The 19931-nt window shown below is 48.1% G+C and overlaps 1 protein-coding gene across 8 annotated transcripts in view; it reads left to right on the top strand.

Moving 5' to 3' along the window:
* Window positions 1–19931, top strand: part of SHROOM3 (shroom family member 3) — a 329119-nt gene extending 309188 nt beyond the window's left edge. For 7 of the 8 annotated variants that reach the window (XM_024992948.2, XM_010806188.4, XM_059887304.1 and 4 more), the window contains 5 exons: window positions 35–841; window positions 2084–2590; window positions 4634–4784; window positions 14729–15001; window positions 18933–19931. In XM_024992948.2, coding sequence (XP_024848716.1) covers window positions 35–841; window positions 2084–2590; window positions 4634–4784; window positions 14729–15001; window positions 18933–19301 — 2107 coding nt within the window. In that variant the 3' untranslated portion in view covers window positions 19302–19931. 8 annotated transcript variants of the gene reach the window in all.

A 19931-nucleotide genomic window follows, 5' to 3' on the forward strand; every position in this document is an offset into this window, starting at 1 on the left:
CAGCACTAACCCACATGTCTGTATCCTGTTCCAGGCCATTCAGCTGTTCCAGCCGTGAAGAGATGCCAGCGCTCAGGCACCACCCCAGCCCTCACTGGGGGGATTCGGGCTGCAAAGCAGGTAGTGGTGGTGCCTCTGTTCCCAGCGGGGGTCCGGGGCCGCTGGACCCTCCGAGACAGGCCAGCAGAACGCCTTGCCCTCTGCCACTGTCCTCGGGAGCTCATGGGCATCTTCCAGACGCCAGGGCTGCACCCCTGAGCTCGGTCTTGTCTGCCCCTGGCCCTTCGAGCTATTGCTCACAGGCTGCAGCCCAGCCCTCCACACCAGCCGGCACCCCCAGAAGCGGCAGTTGCCACAGCCCGGCCCAGCCTCCCAGCCCTGAGCGCAAGACAGAAGAGCTCGCAGGGATGCGGGCCTCCCCGCCCTGGATGAAGCGGACCTACATTGTCAGAGAGGAGAGCCTCCCCGAGGACCCCCCGAAGCACTACCCCAAGCCACCGGATGCCCCCAGCTCAAGCAGCACTTCTGACCCGGATACGCCTCTCGGGGCCCCAGGCATTCTGGGCAGGATTTCCCTCCGGATCTCCGAGTCGGCCTTGCTGGCTTCCCCGCCACCTCGCGAGGACTGCGAGGACGACGAGGTGTTTGTGAGGGACCCACGCCCCACCGCCACTTCCAGCCCCCGCTGCGATGAGCTGCTGCTGCCCCCTCCGCCTCCGCCCCCACCACCAACAACCAGCCAGGCATCCCTGGCCCAGGGCCTGGACCACTTCCCTCCGCCTCCTCCCGAAGCTATGTGCCCGGCCCAGTGGGAGGAGGGCTACCTGGAGCCCCGTGCCAGGTGAGATCGCAGCCCTCTGCCAGTGGAGAAGGGTCTGCCACCCTGGTAAGATTTCCACACTCCAGGCTGCCCTGAGCTGCCTCTGCTGGCCCCTGGAGAGCCATGTCAGTTTCACCAGATGACAGAACTGTTTCCTCTCTTGACCTGGGTAGTCCTTATGCAGGGCTTCCGCAATGGCTCTGCAGTGAAGAATCCACCTGCAGTGCAGGAGATGCAGGAGATGCGGGTTCCATCCCTGTGTGGGGAAGATTCCCTGGAGGAGGAAACGGCAACCCACTCCAGTATTCTTGCCTGAAAAATTCCATGGACAGAGGAGCCTGGCGGGCTACAGCGGGCTACAGGGTCGCAAAGTCAGACACAAGTAAGCACAGCAACAAGTCACTATGGTAGCAGCCCTTGGGCGCTGAGGAGTGAGACTAGTGGAAATGGAAACCAGAACCCAGGAGGCCAGGTTTAGTTCTGTGGGCATGGCAGCTTCAGAGTCCAAATCCTGATCAGTGAAGAAATAAGGCAAAAGGAAAGGGTATACAGAAGACAAAAATAATCACTCTTATTACTGAGAGAGCTGATCATGGAGAATATGGCTTCTGTCTGAGTATAAGTGAGTCTCCTGACACTAGTCATAGGCTGTGCTAGACACACACACACACACACACAGCGAGCACGCGTGAGCATGCCAGAGCGAGTCTAGAGGCAGCCTTACTCTAAAAACAGAGGCTGGACTAGGAATGGGCTGTGGGCCGCTTCTCTTTGCAGAGTCACTCTGTATCCATAGAAAGGAATGAAGAGGAAGGCTGAAGGTCAGTAGTGTTTAGGGAAAACCTCTTCTTGGAAGCCAGAAGAATGGGGAAGGAGCATTTCCCAACACATACCTCCCTAGGACAACACTGAAGATACATCAGCACCTTTGTGGTAACTTCCTCTAAACACCACTATTATGTGATAAAGTGAACATTATCCTCAGTTCACTTTCATAAAGCTCTGGAATCTGAGAGCAACATTCACCAAAACTGAACTCCTATTCAGTCTATCCCCCTTAAAAACGTCACATCCCCCTTGAAAGTCACACACCCTGCCTTAAAAGCCTCTCTGTGACCCTTTTGAACCTGCTGTTTGTGGGGATAACAACCTCAGAATCTCCTTATGTGTTGAAAGGTGCACCCCTGTGCCAGTGTCTCTGTCTTCTTTCACCCTCTGCTGACTCTTCTGTCACCCCTCTCTTTTTTTGAATATCCCTGACAGCTCCAGCAAACTTGCCAAGGTGACAGTTGCCAAGGAAAGGTCCATGGCCGGTGCAGCCCATCCGGTTGATAATCAGCTGCTGGGTTCCAGATCGCAAACTTCAGGCAAGAGTTTCGAGGCCAAGGAGACCAACCCACCCTCCACCACGGGTGCTCTGCCCCAGCCTGCTGGGTCTCTAAGCAAGCAGCCAAGCCCAGGACAGCCACCTCCCATGCAGACCCACAGCCTCATCCACGAGCCAGCCATTGGGACTGCAGGTTTAGAAAAGAATGTCAGTTCTGGTCCTCAAAAGACCTCAGAAGACATCAGAACAGAGACGCTAGCCAAGGAAATTATCCACCAAGACAAATCTCTGGCAGACATTTTGGACCCAGACTCCAGAATGAAGACAACTATGGACCTGATGGAAGGTTTGTTTCCTCGAGATGTTAATTTGCTGAAGGAAAACAGCGTAAAGAAGAAGGCCGTGCAGAAAACCATCAGCTTCCCAGGATGTGAGACCAAGAGGTAAGTCCCTGGCAATGTCCCCAAACAGACTTCAAATTAAAGTGCTTCCGAGGGGGTGATGATCCGGTGAGAGGATCATGAGCAGTTTGTATTTTTCCTTCTTTTGATTTCTCCTGGGTTACTGCAGTATTTTCTTGCATGTTTGATTTCCTTGAAGCTACTATGGGAGAGATTAGAGTGTTTTTTTATTTTCTTACAAGTTTTCAGTGAAAACTATATGAATCAACAGGCTGGAACTCCACAGTTGGTGGCTTCAAGACCACCAACAAATAAAATCAGAGAGCATTTCATCTAAATTTGGGCTTGCATTTTAGAAATTTCCAACTGATCCTAACTGAATTATGGGAACACTGTGTTTTGAGTTGTGGGGGAGGGGAGAAAGGGAAGAACTACGTGGTGTTTCCAGGCTGTCCGCTATGTTATCAGAAGCTCTGATCACTTTATCCAAGCCTTAAACGGTAACCTTGTCCAGCCTCCTCTTTCAGTTTCTTACAGAGACTAACAGGAAGTGACTTATCCAGGGCCATGTGTTTAGCAAACACTTCTTAAGCACCCACAATGTGCAGGGCAGTCCACTGGGTCCCCTGTGGACCCACAGATGAATTTTTATGGATGTGTCAGTCGGTTCACCATGGATGGTTGTCTTCCAGACACTCGCAGTAGGAAGACCAGAGTAGTTGACATATACATTCTTAGAAAAGCATTTCCTGGCATTATCTCTGAGAACAAAAGTTTAGAAGTGAAATCCTCACGTGGCTTTGGCAGCATGGAAAGCTTCCTGAGGGATTTCAGAAGGATGATGTGCGCCATCTTCTGGTTAAAGTGGGCATAGTCCTGTTGTATGTGAGACTGCAGATAGCCACTGTGGGCTTCAGGTAATCAGATAAGATGCCCAAGAAGCCCATTTGTAAGGCAATGAATATGTGGGGAGGCAGGGCATATCAGAAGAACTTTTTACCATGTTTGGTTTTTTTTCCCCACCCCCACTAACTGGATTAATGTAACTATATTTTTTAGAGGCATAACCTCACCAGTTGGGAAATTAGTGAAAACAGTCTTCTGGTGGTTCTGGATTCCATAGTAAAATGGTGGTTTAGATGTTAAATAATGTCACAAGATTATGTCCGAGAAAACTAATTATGCCTACAGAGTCCTTTATTCAGTGAGTAGGGTCTTACCTACTGACTCACTGGAAAAGACCCTGATTCTGGGAAAGATTGAAGGCAGGAGGAGAAGGGGACAACAGATGATGAGATGGTTGGATGGCATATAAGTTTGAGCAAGCTCTGGAAGTTGGTGATGGACAGGGAAGCCTGGCATGCTGCAGTCCATGGGGTTGCAAAGAGTCAGACACGACTGAGCAACTGAACTGAATTGAGAGTCTTACCTATAGAGTGTGAGAGACAGCTTGATTATAGTAAAACGAAGACCGTAGTTGTCAGGTCCACAGTTTCTAGATTGTCCTCCATCCTCAAAAACCCCCCTGCTGTGTAAGCAGTGAGTATGTTTTACTTTTTGTATGTGTTCATTGTTGACCAGCAAGCTCCAGGTTTCTCAGGCTTACCTAGAGCCTCAAGCGTTCATGAAAAAGGAAAACTGGTAAATGTCCAAGCAACAATTACAGTAGGCATCAGACACATTATGGAAACCAAGGAGGAGTAGGAAATAATTAACCTAAAACCTGAGGTTGGTGTAGCACCTTGAAAACACTGTCCTGTTGACTAAGTCTTGGCTCCCTGTTGTCTCTCTGTGAAACAGGAAGTTAGTGTCATTCTGGTATTTATCACAAGAGGAGAACCATGCAGAAAGGTTAAACGTCCACAGTCCACTCCCCATCGTAATGTGGCCCTCAGTGGTCTTCCATCCCAAGTACTCTGGCTTCAAGAGCCCCACACATCGTGATCAGTCAATCGTAAATATTTATTAGGTCATCCTAACCCCTGGGAAGATATCACCCAGAACTTTTTTTTACGTGTTTCCAAATGGACAGACGTGTGGTGAAATGAAGCTGCATGTGGTGTACTCTTATTCTCTCTGACCCAGGAGTGACGACAAGGAAGCAGTGGGCATGTTGGTCAACTGTCCTGCCTACTACAGCGTCTCTGCTCCCAAGGCTGAGCTTCTCAACAAAATCAAAGCTATGCCAGAAGAGGTGAACGAGGAAGAGGAGCAGGCAGACATCAACGAAAAGAAGGTAAAGAAAGAATGGGGGACTTTGTTCTGCTCCCCCAGAAAGGTAGTTCTTGCAGGCTTACTGGTGCCTTACAGTAGCAGCGGGTGGGGGCCGGGGGGAGGCCTGTGACATCACCAGCCTCGTGGAGCCATCAGAGATTCTCCACGTGCAAGGCGCTTGGAGCAGTTGCCTCACAGCTGTCCTGTCATTGTCCTTTTTACAAATGGCAAAAGTGAAGGGTAGAGGGATTAAGGTGGATTTCGTACAAGTCACACAGCTAGGACTAGAACCCAGGTAGGTCCCCTGCTTCCTGGTTCAACACGGGGATCCCGACACTGTTCTCAGCAGTTGACCAACCAATGCCAGTGGTCTATGTCATTTTCATTTCGTGTTTCACGGTCAAAAGGAAACTAGGAAGTCTAGAAACTTTAAGGAAAAAGAGACTGATTGTCAAAAGATACTTCGAGAAAAGGAAGTATTATTCTTTAGATCCCCTCCCCTGTACCACAGGGAAAAGCTTGAAAGCACAGTGTTAGAATTGAGTTGTTAGCATTTGCTGCTCCTACAGAAATTTTAAATGTAAAGCACTTTCAGAATGACCGTGATGCTGGTGTCTTCCCACACGCCCTGGAGATCTCAGCCCAGCTGTGCCCGGCTGCTTTCCCCACAGCCCCAGAGGGGCTGCCTGCCTCTGTGCTTATAGCTCTTCATACGTCTCAGGCCAGTCTGCTGAAAAGGGCTCTTTGTTGAAAAACTCGCCTCGTGCTGAGCCAGGAATGTAAGTGCTTCTCAGTGGTGCCAGTTCCAGGAAAGCTTCTCATGTGATTCTGTTTCATTTATTCCATAGTATGTGTCCTAAGCTCTCTTGTTTATGTGTTGGAATGAGACCAGAGGATATAGACCGTGGGAGCAAGGAGCAATGGGGCAGGAGGATTTAGGGGTTTTAGAAACACCTCCGTCAGTGACATTCTCTCTTCTACTGACTCACAGCACATGGCTAACATGCTGACACGATGCAGCTGCTGTGGTAACACAGGTTCTCCTAGCCCAGGGCCTCCCTACGTCCACGCCATAGCCTGTCTCCTGGCCCCCATTCAATGGGATTGGAGGAAGAAACCACCTTGCTATAGTCTGTCTATATTTATCCCAAAGAGGGGGCGCTATAGAAACACTCTTATAAATATCAAGTTGCCATAACATCTTTAACCGAATATCTTACAGTTGTTTTGTTTTTTGCGTGTAGACATACCCTGCCCTACAGTAGCAGTGTGGCAAATTATCTGTTGCTTTTTCCTCCCCATCTTAATTTTATTTTTTTCACTGCTTTTTCATCACTTTATCATCACCCTCTCACTCTAAGGATTATGTGACAAGAAGTATTTTTAGACTGAGAACTGAAGGACCAGGGGATTAATCCTCACAGGAAATGACGTTAGGTACTATTTGTCGAGCAAGTCTTAGTCCCAGATGTGGGCTGTGTTTTTTTTACTTAGTGCTTTATTACCTTCTTAATTTACACAAAACTGCTTTGATGCCTGTGTTGTCACATTTTAGGCTGAATTAATTAGAGTGAGTCAGGAGAGAAAGAGAAGAGGGGCATTCAAGACTAAGGGTGTAGCCCGGGAGAAGAGGCAGAGGTGTGAAAAAGCATTGGGAGCTAGTATGTATTGAAAGGAGATACTTCCAGGAGGCTTGATATTATCATTAAATCAGAATTTACCAAATTTAGAGGCTAACCAAGAAAGGCCATGAATGGCAGGAAGGAGATGAAATGGGGAGGATTCATGGGGGCAGGAGGTCATGGAGGTCACATGGGGCTTTGTCTGAAATGCTAAAATTTGGATTTTATCATGTGACAGTGGAGAACCTTATGAGATTGTTTTAATAAACTGCAGGTTTATTAATGTGTAATAGAATGTGTGTGTGTGACTTGCATTTATATATCTGGTCAGGAAACAGGAAATATGTAGGCTTTAATTGATGTTGTTGAAGGCATTTATTAATAGATTCAGCATGAAGTTGAAATGCAGTTCTCTCCCTGGTGGCTCAGACGGTAAAGCGTCTACCTACAATGAGGGAGACCCGGGTTCAATCCCTGGGTCAGGAAGATCCTCTGGAGAAGGAAATGGCACCCCACTCCAGTACTCTTGCCTGGAAAATCCCATGGGTGGAGGAGCATGGTAGGCCACAGTCCATGGGGTCTCAAAGAGTCGGACATGACTGAGTGACTTCACTTTCACTTGTCACTTTCTTGATATATAACAAACTTTTCTAAGGATGGTTTTAAAACATGATGCTTGGTCAAGATTGCTTTGAGGCCGAGTATAGCCTTCCACCAAATTCTGCAAAGCAATAATATGCTCCCTAATGTTTAAAGTTAATAATAACCTAACGTGTATTTCTTGGCATGGAACTCACTAAGTGTCAATGGAAACTATGGTCCTGATTTATTAATATTTTAAAACTTAAAATTAGCATTTTGAATCCATTCTCCTTTAACATACTTTTTATTTATATATCCTGGATGATGAATTATAATATTGCTCAGACAGTAAAGAATCTGCCTGCAGTGCAGGAGACCTGGATTCAATTCCTGGGTCAAGAAGATCCCCTGGAGAAGGAAATGGCAACCCACTCCAGTATTCTTGCTTGGGAAATCCCATGGACGGAGGAGCCTGGAGGGCTACCGTCCATGGGGGTCACATAGAGTCAGATACAACTAGGCGACTAACATACTTTATATAAGTATTACTTAAAATATAAAACACTCACTGTGTGAACTTCTGACAGACATAAAATCTAAAGACAGTTTAATACTTCTAACTGGCTAAACCCTGCCATATCTGTTAGACAAAGATCTGCTTAACCAGATCCCATGATTCTCTGTTCTGAAGGCCAGAAGACTTTGGCTTAGAGACTTGGTGGAATATTTCAAAAAAAATCTGTTGTTCCTTAGAACTGGCTTTCCCCAGGAGACCAGTAGTGACCCAGATGACTCTCAACTGCCTGTCTCTGTTGCTCTTGCTTCATTCTTGAAGTTCCAAGCTTCCCTCTGGTCTGTCTTCTTTCAGCCTGAAAAACTTCCTTTAATGTTTCTGTTTTTAAGCATTTTTCTGCTGGTGACAAATTCTTTTAGTTTTCCTTCATCTAAGAATGTCCATATTCTACTGTCATTTCTAAAGAATTTTTATTTTACTGGATATGGAATTCTGGGTTAACTATTCTTTTCTTTCAGCACTGTAAAAATGTCTCATTTCTTCTTGCTTCCATCGTTTCTGATGAGAAATGCACAGCCGTTGGATACTTGTTCGTTTTATATGGAATGTGTTGTTTTTATCTGACTGCTTTCAAATTTTTCTTTGATTTTTTTTAGCAGTTTGGTTATGATGTGCATGGGCCTTATTTTTTTCGTTTGTCCTGTTGGGGTTTGCTAAGCTTCTTAATTCTATACTTATGTCTATCACTAAATTCAGGATGTTATTAGCCAGTATGTCTTCAATTTTTTTTTTTTTAGCATGCTAATCTTTACCTTTTCTCCTTTTGGGACTCAGTGACACAAATATTAGACCTTTTGATATGGCCCTGCAAGTCTGAAACTATTTGTTCATGTTTTTGATGTTTTCTGTCCATTCGTTCAAATTGGATTATTTCTATTGATCTGTCTTCAATTTCACTGACTTTCCTGCATTCTGCCAGTGATTTTTTTTTTAATTTCAAATATTCCAGTTTTCAGTTGTAAAATTTCCATTCAGTTACTGTTTTGTAGTTTCTGGCTGTTCATTTCAGGAGTGTTTACTTTTACCATGGAGCATAGTTACAAAAGTTTTTTAAAGGCTTCGATAGTCCCAGTATTTGTTTATCTCAGGGTTAGCACCTGTTGGTGGTCTTCCCCTGAGAGCTGCTCACATTTTACTGGTTCTTTTCATATGGGGTAATATGGTATTTGAACATTTGAGTATTATGTTGTGAGACTCTGGGTTCTGTGAAAATCCTCTGGAGAATGTGGATTCATTGTTCTTTTTAGCAAGCAGTCAGCCTAGTGAGGTTCAGGCTGTAAGTTCTGTCCCACTCCTGGGTGTTGGTCCCGGTGTCAGTTCAGTTTTCAGAACCTCTACTGTCTCCTGTGTGTCTGTTCCCCATGGGCACCTTTCAGGGCTGAGCTGGGGGCTCGGCTGAGTTGTTCTGTCACAGTTCAGTCCTGAAAGCCTCAGCTGTGCTGCTTTGGGTCTGTCCCACACGTACAGCTTCTGGGTGAGCCAGGACCTAGGCAGTTCCGACCCAGAGTTAGGGGGTCTCCCTTTCCTGCTCTCTCCTGTCCAGTATTCCCATGCCTCCTCCCATCCCCCTCCAGCCTCTGGCTCCCAGAGGCCCCTTTTCCTGTACCTCTGGCTAGAAATAGAAAGACAAGTTCTCGCAACGTCACAGCAGCCTGCATGGCTGTACTGTCTACATGGGACTCCCCTCAATAAGAGAAAGAAATAGTGGGGAGACCCCCTTACAGTTTCAGTCCATGGGGTCATTTTCCCAGTTCCTCTAGACAGAAAGAAGGGTTTTCTCTTGGAGTTCTAAGTGCTCACGCCATGTGGCTGTGCAAGGAGAGTCGCCTCAGGGAACGGGGCTGGGAAAGGGAGGAAAAAATGAGAAGGAAGGGGAAGAACAGGATTTCTGCCACAAGCTTTATCCCACAGAAGGCGGGGCTTCTTTTAGCCGTTTTGCTCCCATACTATCTCTGCTGTTCAGTGTTGAGGCTATTCACAGAGCAGAGCTAGAACATAAAAAGGGGGAGAAACCAGAAACTCACCCCCGTTTGGGTCATCCTTCAGGCTTGCTCCCTCCCCAGCGAGCTGCCAGTTAACCTTGCAGAGCCCTCTGCGGGGTCAGGGTGTTAGCTGTAAGAATGGGGGAGGGGGCCTGACGGGCTTCTGACATCTGCCCACCATCAGCCCCCTCCCAGGGTTTATCATCAGGGAGAGAGATGTGGCAGATTTACATCCAGGAAAGTCTAGTAGCTACGTGTGGACTCAGACAGTAGGAAGAGAGGGTAGTTGGAAGGGTTACAGCTGCCCAGGAACGTGATGATACGGGTCAGAGAGGGAGGTGTAGGAGGAGCAGTGAGAAGCCGATGGATTTCAGTTTTCAAAAGAGGAAGTAAAAGTGGACGACCTGGTAGCAGATTAATATTACACATGGAGCACGGAAGAGAGGAAAGAGGGCTGACTCCGGAGTTCCTGGCTGAGGGGACTGTTGTAACAGAAATAGGAAAGCAGAGGGAAGGAGGAAGATGAGCTGCATTGAATTTTGAGGAATTTAATCATGTTTCTTGTATGTCAGAGATTCCTATTACCAGAAACCAAGAGATCTCAGAACCAAGAGATCAAACTAGGTAAATGTGACAGCGTTCTGGTCATAAGCCTTCCTGAGAGAAAATGAGAACCACTGTTGACAGAGAGCATGCTGGAGAGTATCTGCCTTGGCAGTGGGTCCCCCCCGACCTTTCTGCTTTGTCAGGCCACCAACATGGAATGCAGACTTGCTCAGGACAGAAACTGCCCCTGACTTCTCTCTTGAGTGAAACGCAGCTAAAGAGAAGAGCCCATGCTGCTGCTTGGATCCTCAAGTTGAATGTCTTTAACTAGTCCCAGTTTTTACCAGCAGGAGCCTAAATTTCTCTGTCCTCAAACCCTAGCCATGGGCTGTGTCAGTTGCTCAGTCACGTCCGACTCTTTGCTGTCCCACGAACTGTAGCATGCCAAGCTCCTCTGTCCATGGAATTCTTCAGGCAGGAATACTGGAGTGTGTAGCCATGCCCTCCTCCAGGGGATCTTCTCAGCTGAGGGATCGAACCCAGGTCTCCCACGTGGCAGATGGATTCTTTACCACTGAACCACCTGGGAAGCCCTAAGGTCCTGAATTACTCAGTTTAGATGAAGACAGGCCATTGGTCGAGGCTGACTGTGTGTGTAGTGACGTTATTGGCAACCCTGTCAGCACAAGTCCCCTGAGCAGAAGGCAAAACCGTGTTGGGGATGGGGAGTGGTTGGCTATCTTCCCCTAGGGTCATCTACCCAAGTGACTGGTATATGTTCTTCAAGGGGCTACCTAATTTTAACCATAGCACAAAAGAGGAACAACTTGAATGTGTAACACTTTTTATATTTTCCAAAGTGCTTGCTTCATCTTACCTGAGCCTCACAACATTCCTCTGAGCTGTTTTAACATAACAACAAAAAGCCTGAATCCTGCAGCTGGAGACCTGGGTCTAAGCCCAGTGCTGCCCCTTTCTGTCTGCCTGAGCTTGGGCAAGTGACATAACTGATGTCCGCCTCACTCTCCTCATCAGTAAAAGGGGGATAACAGCACCCGTCTCACTGGGTTGCTGTCGGTAGTAACTGAAAATAGGAAGATGCCTAAATGGTGCCTGGCACAGAGAAAGAGCTCTGTAACTAAACAGAATGATTATTTTCAGGCAGACATTAGGATGCCCGTGCTGTGGATGAGAAAAACAGATACAAAAAGTCGAGTGACTGGCCTGAGAATGAATTTCTGTCATAGCCAGATCTCCTGACTCCTGGTCCAGTGTCTGCGTTGGTGCTGGAACCGTGAGGAGGTGGACCAGGCCCAGAAGGATTTCAGCCTGCAGATGGCAAGGTGGGAGGGAGGGGCTGTTAAACTATGTTTCCAGCGAGAACCCTTATTAACAGCAGCTTAGGCAGGTGAGTTAACAGTTTATGCCAGATGAGAAGTGGTTATATGTCAATGATTTTGCAAATTAATTAGCTCCTGAGAGACTAGTAAGTTATTTTTTAAAAATCAAAACACCTCTCCCCTCTCTCCTCATTGAATTCCATGGGTATAAGTTGGTAGGTTTTTTTGAAAAGATCTGCCTGGCAGAGAAATAGCTATTGAATACAGCCAACTTTCCCTTGCTACCTTCAGTTATTCAAAGCCCTCTTTAACTACATTTTAAAATCCAAATCTCCACATGTTAAGGGCTTAGTAAAATGAAAAATTCAAATACCATCCAAATGTGCAACCTTTGGGTCAGGAGTGATTGGTGTGACTGCTCAGTGATGCTGGTATTAGCCAATCTGACTGGGCTCTGACGATCACATTACAGCCCCGCCAACAGCTTTCAGAAATCAAAATGCAGAATGCAGATGGTTCTTCCTGCAGAAGCCTCCCTGCATCACTTCTAGGCATTTTCTTCTCATTCTGTCCATCCTTGTCTCATGAAGCCCAGAGTTCACGTCACCTCCTGTACAGGCAGACCTATGATTCTTCTGCTAACGTTGGTGTCTTTGAAAAACAAAACAGAGCAGGCACCAAGCATTGCCTCTGCTGTCCCAAGAGTGTGCAGACAGCAGCTGCCTGCCTGAGACCTGCGAGCAGGCCCCAAGCACTGCCCCCCCCGCCCCCCCCTCAGGAGTGTGCACGGGCCTCTGCATCTGCACAGTGCGTATCAAGGGGACAGCGGCCAGCACATGCTGGGGAAGGAGACAGCCAGCACCCAAACTAAAAGCAGCCCCTCGGTTCTGGGAAAGATGGCAGAGTAGAAGGACCTGAGCTCGCCTCCTCTCATGAAAACACCAAAATCACAACTAACTGCTGAGCAACCAGTGACCAAAAAGACTGGAGTCTACCAGAAGAGAGATTTTTACATCGAAAGACAAAGAAGCCGCCTCAGTAAGACAGAAGGAGGCGGGGGACACTTTCACAACATCATTAAACCCCATACCTGCCAGGTGGGTGACCTACAAACTGGAAAATAATTATGTCACAGACATTCTCCTGCAAGAGCGAGAGTCCCGAGCCCTACATCAGGCTCTCCAGACTGAGGGTCTGGTATTGGGAGGAGGAACCCCCAGTGGGGCTTGAGTTCAGGAGTTCCACAGGACCGGGGGAAACAGAGACACCACTCTTGGAGGGCACACACAAGGTTTCACGCACACTGGGTCAGTAACACCACAGTAGCCTGAACTGGACCTACCTATGAGTCCTGGAAGGTCTCCTGGAGAAGCAGGGGTCAGCTGTGGTTCACTGGGGAGCAAGGATACTGGTGGCAGAGGCCCCAGAGACTATTGATCAGTGTGAGCTCTCCTGGAGGTCTGCCATTTTGATATTACAACCTGGTCCCACCCAACAGCCTACAGACCAGTGCTGGAACACTCAGGCCAAACAACCCGCAGGAACACAGCCCCACCCATCAGCAGACAGGCTGAGCTCACAGCCACCTCTAAACACACCCCTTGATATAGCCCTGCCCACCAGAGGGGCAGACACGAGTCCCTCCCACCAAGAAGCCTACACAAGCCCCGGGACCAGCCTCACCCACCAGGGAGCAGACACTAGCAGCAGGAGGAGCTGTGATTCTGCAGCCTAAGAGGTGGAGACCACAAACACAGAAAGCCAAAATGAGACGATAGAGAAATATGTTCCAGATGAAGGAACAAGATAAAAACCCACAACTAAGTGAAGTAGAGAGAGGCAACCTATCTGGAAACGAATTTAGAGTACCGATAGCAAAGATAATCCAAGATCTCCAGAAAAAGAATGGAGGCGCAAGTCAAGAGGATACCCGAGATGTTTAACAAAGAGTAGAAGATTTAAGGAACAAATAAACAGAGATGAACAATATAGAGATGAACAGAGCAACAATACAAATAAACAGGAATGAAAAATACGCTTGAAGGAGTCAATTATTCTGTTAAAAGAATGGATAAGTGAGCTGGAAGACGGAATGGTAGAAACTGCTGCCACGAAACAGAAATGAGGACAGAAACTGACAGATATCAAAAACAAACTTACAGTTCCTAAAGGGGAAACGTGGGGGGAAAAGGATAAATTAGGAACTTGGGATTAACATATACACACTACTATAAAGTAGGTAACTAACAAGGATTTACTGTATAGCATGGGGAACACTACTGAGTATTCTGTGAAAACCTATATGAGAAAAGAATCTAAACAATGAATATGTTTATGTGTAACTGAAACACTTTGCCGTACCCCTGAAACATAACATTATAAATCAACTAGACTCCAATAAAATTAAAGCTAAGAAATGAAATACAAAAGGCAGGGTCCGCAGAGGGAAGACTGAGCGGGCTAGATGCTGACCCCGGTGGCTGTTCAGCCTTCTTTGACCCATCCTTACCCACTGAACCCCGCTCACCTGGTGACTGCCACTGACCTGTCACCTTTAATTCAAGCCAGAACTTGGACATTTCAAGGACATCTGTGAACCCTACTTAAACTGAAGGAGCCTGAGAAAATTAGGGAGCCAAGTTCAGTAGAAGCTCCGAAGAAGAGTTCTCCCTCCTCTTCACCACTCACCTCGACATCTGAGGACAGATTTACTGGTTAATGCTCACTTGCCGATTAAAACTCAGCACACTGTCCGATTTCCTCCCCTCGTGCACTGCATAGATGAGCGAGTATCTCCTACAAGACCGCTGGGAAGGCTCAGGGAGATAATCTGTAGACTTCCTCACCATGTCTGGCTCATAGTAATTGCTCCACGAGTGGTGTCTGTGATTAATACTCAGCTCTGTAATCGCAGGCAAATCCCTGGTTCCTTTGACTCTCAGCTGCTCTGTTTGTTAAACAAGAATATGTATTCTGCCTGCCTGTGGTATTGTTGTGAGGATCAAATGAGAACATGTCTTGAAAAGACTTTTAAAAGTGAGCAGTGAACAAACCAGCTGGGAAGGCAGTGTTGTGCACAGCACGACGTGACTGGACAATATTCCAAAGCAATGTGTGATTGTGCATAGCCTGTGAGGACTGAATAGGTTCTGAGAAAGGAAAGGAGACTGTGGTCTAAGGTTGGGGCCAGTCCATACAGAGCAGAGGAGGGCCTTCAGCTGAGCGTCAAAAAAAAGGAAGGATGCGACTAGAAGCGGATCTTGTCACCTCTGACCACTCTGGTGGCTAACTTTTGCTGTGTGTCTCTTCTCTCGTGACAGGCGGAGCTGATCGGAAGCCTCACCCACAAGCTCGAGACCCTCCAGGAAGCCAAGGGGAGCCTGCTGATGGACATCAAGCTCAATAACGCCCTGGGGGAGGAGGTGGAGGCCTGGATCAGTGAGCTCTGCAAGCCCAACGAGATCGACAAGTACAAGATGTTCATCGGGGACTTGGACAAGGTGGTGAACCTGCTCCTGTCCCTCTCGGGGCGCCTGGCCCGCGTGGAGAACGTGCTCAGCGGCCTTGGTGAAGACGCCAGTAACGAGGAAAGGGTAGGCGGCCTAGCAGCTCCCTTCAAGTCTCCTCCCTGCCTCCCCCAAGTCCCATGTACATAGAGAAGTATGGTGAGACAGGGGTCCTAGAGAAGACCACCATCTCCCTGGGGCAGGGAAGGGGGTCCGGCATACAGGTGAGCAGGGCAGAGAGGGGAAGGCAGCTCCCATGCCAGGATGTCATGTCATGACACCTCAGCCTCAAGGATACTTACTAGAAAAGTAGAAATGTGGGCGCCAGAGTTCCTTTCCTTCCTTTCTGTCCCAGAAAAAGGCAAAAGGCATAATGAAGATGGACATTAAAAACAAGAGAGGAATGACGAAGCTATTGGGGATGAGGAGAGGGCCCAGGAACATGAGCTCAGGCTCCAGGGAAGCTGCAGGTGAGGGGCCAGGGACGCCAAGGGAGGACGTACCCACTGTCGTCACCACACCCCTCACTGGAAGAACGGAACGACAGCGGTGGTGACATGACGCAGAATCCCAGGGCGCCCTCTGGGTCAGGCACTGGCTGTAGACGCTGCAGGCGCAGCCTCAAGGAGTTCTCACTAGAGGCACGTAAGCGACGCAGCCAGGACAGGAGTCCTGCTATGGTCCCCAGGTGTTATCCACCTCCTTGAACTTCATCGCAGAGCTACAGAGCATTCTTCACCTGCTCATCTGTGCAGCAGATATTTCCTCTGTGTCTGGTATAGGCCACCATCTGGTGTAGGCACTTGGGATACTCTGAATAAAGCAGTCAGACCCCCGCCCGCATGGGACTTACTTACCAAAGAGGTCAGACAATAAACAGAGCTGTAACTTCACGTACATGCCGACTGACCAGCACTCTAGCCAGTAAGAGGCAGCTCTTTTGCTTCCTGGCTCCTGGAAATTAGGGATTTCCCAGTCATTTCTCCGAATGTACTGCCTTAAAAGGAAAGGTATGTCTTGGCAAATAGATTTTTGAAAGATTAGAAGAGATCTAGATGGTAAGCATTTAGGAATGGGACTCTGAGCGCCCAGGACCCCAAACCCGCACCCTGGACCAGTGCCCACCTGTGTATATGTGCCAGGCCTTTGTTCCCTCCAGACAGTTTCCCTAGAAACTAACTGTCCTTGCCTCCAAAGTGTTGTCCCTCCCGCCTTCCTTCCATCCAGCCAGCAGAGAACAAGAACCTGTCAAATTCCAGCTGCTCCGCGTGCTGGGGCTGACACTGGCTAAAAACAGCCCCTCCACCAGTGAGGAGGACCAGTGTGGAAGCAGCGATTGTGTCTAGTGTGCTGCTGCGCAGTGATAAACTCAGGGCCACGGGAGCACTCTTCATGTGGTGCTGGGGTCAGGAGGGACTTCACACGAGGGCCGCTTGAGTGGCGTCTAGAGGGCTTTCTTTATGCCAGGCGGACTGATGGGAAAAGCTTCACCATTTAGAAGGAATGTTATGGACAAAGCCCAGGCAGGAACTGAATTACATGTGGTTGGTATGTCTAGAGCACAGAGTGATTCCTTGACTCACTTGTTTTTAAGGGAGACCAAGAAGGGCTTCCCAGGTGGCACTAGTGGTAAAGAATCTGCCTGCCAACTCAGGAGACATAAGATTCATAGTTTCAATCCCTGGGTCAGGAAGATCCCCTAGAGGAGGGCAGCAACCCACTCCACTATTCTTGCCTGGAGAATTCCATGGACAGAGGAGCCTGATGGGCTCACAGTCCATAGGGTCGCAAGAGTTGGACACGACTTAGCACACAGGCAAGAAGGGATAATGAAGCTGCCCAGTCCCCATGGGGCTAGCATCAGTGGGGAAGCCATTATCACCTCTGGACCCGGAGAAGCAGAAGGAAGGGGCCCTTATCAGAACTTAGCCATAGCTCTGGAGGAGAGGTTTCAGCCACTGCCACCTGGCAAGGAGAGAGCCCGGAATACAGGCCTCAGTGTCGTCTTTCTCCCACCCCCAGTCCCCTGCCGTGGCTGCCACTGGCCGAACCCAGCACCCAGCAGGGTTCAGCTTCACCAGACATTGAGACAGGCTAGGAGAGTGGGTCTGGAGGGATAGTAGAATCCAGTGCAGAAAATCCTCACCAAGACCTGTGGGTCAGTACTTTAGAATTTAGCTTGGAGAGCCTTGAACTCATTTCATTACCTGATCGGGAGTGGGGAGAAGGATGTTACCATGGGGAGACTTCTAGAAAGATGGGTTTAGGCTGTTAATTTAGACCATTGTCTTGGGGATAAAGAACAGGGAGTGACTTAGAGCATGAGTTTGAATCAGCAGGCCGGGCATGTTAGATGAGGGGAAGGACAGAACAGAAGGTAATTCCATGTTTCCTGTTTGGTCACCTGGCTGGATGCTGCAGGTCTGTGAGATAGGGAACACTGGAGCAGTACTTAGAGGAAGATGAGCTGTTCCAGAATTGAGCTCAACTTAACACTTAAATGCCATCTATACTCTTAAGTACACATAAGCGCTTGCTCACCTGCAGAATACATCAGGATTAGTTTTGTTGTTGTTCAGTCACTAAGTGAGGTCTGACTTTATGCAACCCCATGGAGTGCAGCATGCTAGGCTCTTCTGTCCACTGTCTCCCAGAGTTTGCTCAAATTCACGTCTGTTGAGTTGATGATGCTATCTAACCATCTCATCCTCTGTTGCCGGCTTCTCCTTTTGTCTTCAATCCTTCCCAGCATCAGGGTCTTTTCCAGTGAGTCAGCTCTTTGAATCAGGTGGCCAAAGTATTAGAGCTTCAGCTTCAGCATCAGTCCTTCCAGTGAATATTCAGGACTGATTTCCTTTAGGATTGACTGGTGTGATCTCCTTGCAGTCCAAGGGACTCTCAAGAGTCTTCTCCAACACCACAGTTCAAAAGCATCAATTCTTCAGCACTCAGCCTTTTTTATGGTCCAGAGCTCATATCCATGCATGACTACTGGAAAAACCATAACTTTGACTTCCTTGATAATTGGCCTTTTTTTCCCCTTCAATTTTTTAATTATGGTAAACTACATAAAGGACTTCCCAGGTGTCTCAGTGCTAAAAAAAAAATCCACCTGCCAGTGCAAGAGACACAAGAGACACGAGTTCGATCCCTGGGGTGGGATGATCCCAACCTGGATTCCTGGAGAAGGAAATGGCAATCCACTCCAGTATTCTTGCCTGGAAAATTCCATGGACAGGGGACCCTGGTGGGCTTCAGTCCATGGGGTCACAGAGAGTCTGAGACAACTGAGCACACAGCACCTAGGCTTCCCTGGTGGCTCAGTGGTAAAGAATCCGCCTGCCAATGCAGGGGGTGAGGGTTCAGTCCCTGGGTCAGGAAGATCCCCTGAAGGAGGAAATGGCAACCCACTCCAGTATTCCTGCCTGGAGAATCCATGGACAGAGGAACCTGGGTTGCTACCTCCCATGGGCTCACAAGAGTTGGACACGACTTAGCGACTAAACCATCCCCACCACGTATAAAATTTGCTGTCTTAACCATTTGTAGCTGTACAGTTCAGTAGTGTTAAGTATATTTACATTGCTGTGCAACAGATCTCCAGAATTTTTTTCATCTCGCAAAACTCTATACCCATTGAAACAAGTCCTCCACTCTCCCCACCCCCCAGGCCCTGGCAATCACCGTCCTACTTCATGCCGTTAGGACTTTGACTACTCTTAAGGACCCCCTACAAGTGGAATCCTGATTGTCCTTTTAAGACTAGAAGCCTAAAGTAAAGCCATTACCCCCGCCAGTTGAATGTAATGCCTGTCTAATTAAAGCTGGACCATACATAAGCACCATAAGGGTAATAAGCTGATGTTCAAAACACTTGCGCCTCCCTACTTAAGAGTGACAGTTGAAATAGCATCTTAGATATTGTCCCGTCTTGTAAAAAAATCTCTCTACAGGCAGTGTGGCTCTCTTCCCCCCCCAAAACTGGCCCTCTGCTGACCCACTCATCTCGCCCTGGCAGAGTTCACTCAACGAGAAGAGGAAGGTCCTGTCTGCTCAGCACGAGGACGCCCGGGAGCTCAAGGAGAACGTGGATCGGAGGGAGCGCGTGGTGCTGGACATCCTGGCCAATTACCTCTCCGAAGAGCAGCTCCAAGATTACCGGCATTTCGTGAAAATGAAGTCGACACTCCTCATCGAGCAGCGAGAGCTGGATGACAAGATCAAGCTGGGCCAGGAGCAGGTCAAGTGCCTGCTAGAGAGCCTTCCCTCGGACTTCGTGCCGAAGGCGGGGGCCCTGGCTCTGCCCCCAGGCCTCACCGGCGATGTGACTCCCGTGGGGGGCTGGACTGGCAGTGGTGTTTTCCCAGCGGTGACCTCCCCACTTTAACCTCTTCTCCAGTACCCACCCAAAAGACTACCCCTTCTCTCAACACTATTTAATCTGAAAAATGTTTCAGTACAAGCCACTCATTAAGCTCTGTGGGTTATTGGGGGTTTTTTTCTGGATAAAAGGAAAAAATTCCATCCAGGAAAAAGCCTGTCCTTCTCCTTCTTGCCCTTCATGATTGATCTCCCGAGAGCTTGCATGCCACTGGGAGGTGACCCCCTTTCTATTGTTACTTTGTAGTAGAAAGAAAATTAATGAAACTGTGAGAACTGATCGGAGGGTGTCTGATTGATCGCTTAGTTTTCACAGGCCAAGGCAACACGGATCCGTGGGTGTCACCCTCAGGACCGCATCCACAGTGGCCTTCCCTGCCTGTGGGCAGTGCTTCCTGACGACAAGTACGGCGTACTTATCAGTGAAGGGCCTGCGACATAACGCCTTACAGAGAAACACACACACGGGATAAAATTGTCCAACCTTGAACACTGTTATTTATATTTTTAAAAATGAAAAAGATCATTGTGTGCTAACCACTTACTTGATTCTGTTCTGTGGTGGATGTAGACAGTTATGTTTGAGCTTTGTATTTTGTGAGAACCTTAATGAAACCAAGAATTCCAAAGACAGTCA

The sequence above is a fragment of the Bos taurus genome, chromosome 6 (assembly GCF_002263795.3).
Source record: "Bos taurus isolate L1 Dominette 01449 registration number 42190680 breed Hereford chromosome 6, ARS-UCD2.0, whole genome shotgun sequence".
NCBI classification, from domain to species: domain Eukaryota; kingdom Metazoa; phylum Chordata; class Mammalia; order Artiodactyla; family Bovidae; genus Bos; species Bos taurus.